The sequence below is a fragment of the Sinocyclocheilus rhinocerous genome, unplaced genomic scaffold (genome assembly GCF_001515625.1).
Source record: "Sinocyclocheilus rhinocerous isolate Xijiao unplaced genomic scaffold, SAMN03320098_v1.1 scaffold1822, whole genome shotgun sequence".
Lineage (NCBI taxonomy): Eukaryota > Metazoa > Chordata > Actinopteri > Cypriniformes > Cyprinidae > Sinocyclocheilus > Sinocyclocheilus rhinocerous.
In genome coordinates, this window is record NW_015638936.1 from 669,400 (window position 1) to 674,383 (window position 4,984).

General features: G+C 31.5%; 1 protein-coding gene across 1 annotated transcript in view; it reads left to right on the top strand.

The window, feature by feature from the left end:
* The window catches only part of blnk (B cell linker), a 19,233-nt gene that overhangs the window by 3,687 nt on the left and 10,562 nt on the right, over window positions 1–4,984 (top strand). Inside the window, exons 4-10 of the mRNA XM_016565394.1 lie at window positions 603–649; window positions 907–947; window positions 2,219–2,339; window positions 4,121–4,224; window positions 4,308–4,380; window positions 4,478–4,534; window positions 4,636–4,661. Of these exons, the coding sequence (XP_016420880.1) occupies window positions 603–649; window positions 907–947; window positions 2,219–2,339; window positions 4,121–4,224; window positions 4,308–4,380; window positions 4,478–4,534; window positions 4,636–4,661 (469 nt within the window). The remainder of the gene's footprint in view (window positions 1–602; window positions 650–906; window positions 948–2,218; window positions 2,340–4,120; window positions 4,225–4,307; window positions 4,381–4,477; window positions 4,535–4,635; window positions 4,662–4,984) is intronic.

The window sequence follows — 4,984 nt, forward strand, 5'->3', positions numbered from 1 at the left end:
ATTAAAGTTTGTTAATAAATTTGACATATTTAATTATTTAACTTATTGATTCAATTGAATTTGTAATTTATTTTAATAAAATGTTTTTAATTTAATTATTTAATGATTTAATTTCATTTTTGATTGTTTAAATTAAATTAATTTAATTCATTTATTGAATTATTTATTTTAATTTAAATTCAATTGTGTTTATTTAATGATTTAATTGTTAAAATATACATATATAAAATTGCATTTTAAGCAAATTATCTTGCTTAAAAGCTTTATGAAAGCTCTTAGGTAACGGCCTTTAAGGGTTCTTGTTTGATTCTCTCTGTCTGTGTGTGAAGAAATAGCACCAGACGCCCACCGTAACGTCTACGAGAGCTTTGTGGTGTCTTTGGAAAGACTTACTATAATCCGGCCTTTAACTTTAACAACCGTCTCTTGATTCTGTGTCCTGCCACTGTGTGTTTGTGCTTTCGTATGTTGTAGATGACATGCAATTATGTGCTTAAACGTTGCTGACAAATGAAACTCAGCATACTATCACTAATCCACAATGTGCTGAAATCAACAGCAATGAAGAACCTCCTGTATTTAGGGTTGCTATTGTGTTTCAGAATAAAGAAGAAAAGACCTCCGAAAGTACCAGTGCGAGACTATCAAGGCAAGTTGAAGTCTCTGAACTAGAAAGTGAATGTGCAGTTGAAAAATGTGCACTTGTTTTTACTTGATCTGATCCTTAAAAATGGCTTTAGCTGATGTAACTCAATGCGGTCGGGGGAATTTTCAGTACATTTATAAACCATCACAACACAATTATATCATTCTAAGTGCAGGATAAATGCTGTGTTCTCACAAATCACATGTCATTGTAAGTATTTTCAGCTACGTACCTCATGATCATGTTGTGTCACTTTTTAGGCGAAGCTCCGGATTCTGAGAAAGACTCTGATTCAGATTTTGTAAGTGCATTAGTCTACTTCACTAAAAGACATTCACTGGAGAACTTTTGCAAATGTAACGCTCAATTAATATAACATAAGTAATAGTGTAATGCACAATGCAATAACTGTATAGCCCATGTACATGCAAATCAATATTCTACCGCAAACTATCACATCGAACACATTTCACTCATTTAAGTTTCACATTATTTGTGAAAGAGCTGTTTTACATGAACTGAAAATGTCTGAAAGGTGACATGTCTTATTAGTATCAACTAAATAAAAAACAACATTTTATATTAAAAACAAAATTTGGAGTAGAAACAATTTTCACTCAGAAGTTTCACACAAAAAATGTAAACATTTAAGCAAATGTAAAATGTAAAAATGAAAATGTTAAAATAGAACAGAAAAAGTACAAATAAAAACGAATTAAAATGAGTGCTGTCAAACTATTAATCGCGATTAATCGCATACAAAATAAAAGTTTTTGTTTGCATAATATGTGTGTGTGTATATTTATTATGTAGGCCTATATATAAATGCACACACATACAGTATATATTTTGAAAATATTTGCATGTATTTACATGTCTATATTTATATTCATAGAATTTATATATATATAAATATATTTAATATATAAACAACATTTTTTCTGAAATATATACATGCATTGTATTTATATATACATAATAATAAATATACACAGTACACATACATATAATATGTAAACAAAAACGTTTATTTTGTATGCGATTAATCGCGATTAATCATTTGACAGCACTAATTAAAATATTAATAAAAACTAACTAGTTGCCAAGGAAACATCTCATTTTCATTTAGGTTCATATGATGTGCTACAATAACTAAAAGTGAAAATAAAAGTTAATAAAAACAATACAGAAATTTTTTTTTCTAAAAACTAACAAAATGACAAAACTAAATTACTTCATTAAATTCAAATATAAAAAGTAATTAAAACAGAAAATTAAAATGATTTTTTTTTTTTTATATATTAATTAATACTATAATCTCGGTGATTCTAAAATAGCACTGTCATGTGCATCCAATTCAATCAAATCTTAAGTTATACATTTATTTGAAACGAGTAATGTCTGCTGACACGTCAGAGATATTAGAGATGAAATAACTAAGCTTTAAGTGAAACATTTTCAAAATGAATGAGCAAAAAAATGTTACACTTGCACAGATTTTAACTGATGTAAAAGCATGAAATATAAAGAGACAGGAAATGTATTGATCACATATACGTCTTTAAATAACAGGACAGCGATACGTACGAGGACCCTCAGGGCGATCATGACGATAACTACGAACCTCCGCCGAGGCTTGAAGGACACTTTACGGTCAGCCCGTCCATCACCAACCCCAGAGGAGAGTATGTGGGTGAGGATCACGCTTTCTGTATCAGAAAGTCCACATCAAATCAAAACCGACTCTGTTTACTTTCGGAATTGTTATTGTTAAAACTCATGCATTTGGAATGCAATTTACTGTTCGGACGGTAATTGTTTCTCATGAGGACATAAGGTCATTTCAACATTTACAGGAGCTAGTCAGTGATTTTATTAAGGTGTTTTTTTCCACACCATTCGCATAAAGACTCCCAGCAGAAGTCGTTATTAAATCCTTTTTGACCACTGCCAAGCACTGTACACTAATTGGTGTGCTTCACAGTAATGCACACTCATTTTAAATATGGACATTAAATATTTAAGAATTTAAATATTTCTGAAATGCTGGAAAATGTTTACAAGAATACCATTCCACTTGAGTGGGAGCTGTTAGAAAGGGAAAAAAAAGAACAAAATTAGATAAAAAATTTTAATACGGTATGCAATAATGTACATACTTATTTAATCATTTTTATTAATTAAAAAATGGGGAAATTGACATGCTATAGTTTTTAAAATGCTTTTCTGTCTTGCATTTTATCTCTGCAAAGGATGGATGTCTTTTTAAAAATGTAGAAATTCGCAGAAATAAGTCAAAATAAGGCAAAAAGGTAAACATCTGACCCAGCTATTTGTTTGACTAGTACAATTATTAGTTGTGCAAGCATTTAATTTAAATAAATGTATATAATAAATATTTTACAAATTTATTGCATGCCATAATAATGACCTGTTTAAAAATATCTGTGACTTTGTTTTCTTTTTCTTTTTTAAAGCTCCCTCGTACTGTAGTGGAACGGTGATGTAACATTATATATGCAATTATTTTCCAGCATTTCAGTAAAAAAGTGTCCGTATTTAAAATGTGCCATAATAATGGCCTGTTTAAAAATATCTGTGACTTTGTTTTCTTTTTCTTTTTTAAAGCTCCCTCGTACTGTAGTGGAACGTTGATGTAACATTATATATGCAATTATTTTCCAGCATTTCAGTAAAAAAGTGTCCGTATTTAAAATGTGGATGGTAGTGGTTAAAAACTCAGAGATGTGGAATTCTATACAGATACATTGAAAAGAAAATTTAAAAAAAAAAATGAAAATGTAAAAATAAAAATTAACTAAAAATGTGAATTAAAAGATTTACCAAACGACTTCTTGTAAACTCAGAGGTGTGGATTCATATGCACTTGAACATGAACTTGGTGTTTGACCAAATTTGGCTGTGAATCTTTATGCAAATGATGCGAGAAAAACACTTTATTTTGAATGATTCACTGGAGCACTTTATTTTAAAGAAAACAAAGTGTCTAAATGTAAAAACCTGACTTCCCTTTTCATCTGATGTCACTCCTATTTTCATAATCCAGTCGATTCCTTTCTGAACATTAAGTTTTGTCCAACATTTTTTGCTCTCAAACTCGCCACATAAAGAAAAACGGCTTGCGATCACTGACTCAACTTTAAAACTCTGTCATCATTTCATCATCCACGCGTCTTTCCAAACCTGCACGAGTTTCTTCCGTCGAACACAAAAGGTTTTTAAGAGGTTTTGAATGAAAAGTGATTTTTTTAAATTGTCATTTTTGGAGCATAAAAGCCTCAATGGACTATATAATTTCTTCAAAACTGCTCCTTTTGTGTTCAGCAGAATAAAAAATGTAAACAAAATGAAGTGGAATAAGTGATGACATAAGCCTAAAAGGTTCAGTTCTACAAAAGGAAAGTTCTGTTAAGCAGCAAAAGCATGTAAAACCAGACTTCCTGTGCCTTACAGACAGCTGTCGTGGTCGACCGGCAAAACCAAACCATCCTTTCCATATGCAACAGAGGCACAAACCCCCACGACCGACCCACCGCAGCCTGGCAGAGGAAGATGATGTAATAACGGCTTGTACTGTTCACGCAGAGTTTCATTTAGCGCACAATAAACTCCTGATACTAAAGCACTCTCCTCCGTTCAGGGCGATTACATTGAGCCGGAGGACGAGGCGGATGATGATAATTACATTGACCCCACTGAGAAAACACTAAGAAGTAAGATGACAGAGGAAGGCCTTTATTTTGTTGCACACTGAATTATTAATATGACTGTAATGGGTAAATCCTAATGGTGCGTAATGTCTGTTTATAGAGCCGCCGTTTAACAGAGCGGTCAAACCGTGTGTTCCTGCTCGTGTAAGCGCTCCGGGTGAGACTTTCATGAGATTATTTCAAGAAATGCACACTTTAAGACTTCTTCGATCTAATATTGAAGGCTCGTATATTTACACTCTAATTCTCCTTTTTTAGATTTCTATGAGGTTTCTGATATGAAGGTGAGCTGAAATCAAAAGAGTTTTGTCCAGGTCACTGATATTCAGATCAATCAGATCAACAACAACAACAAAAAATGCATGCATTTTATTTCGCAAGTCTCTCATTAGATTCTACTAATACAATAATGGAAACCATGATTTAACACAATTATTATTATTATTATTATTATTATTGAAGTTAAAAGCAGCATAAATTACAGGTAGTACAACATCATGCATAATATAATAATATTTTTTATATTTGCAATAATATTTTTTATATTTATAAAAACGGATGGATGGATGGATGGATGATGGATGGATGGATGGATGGATGGATGGAT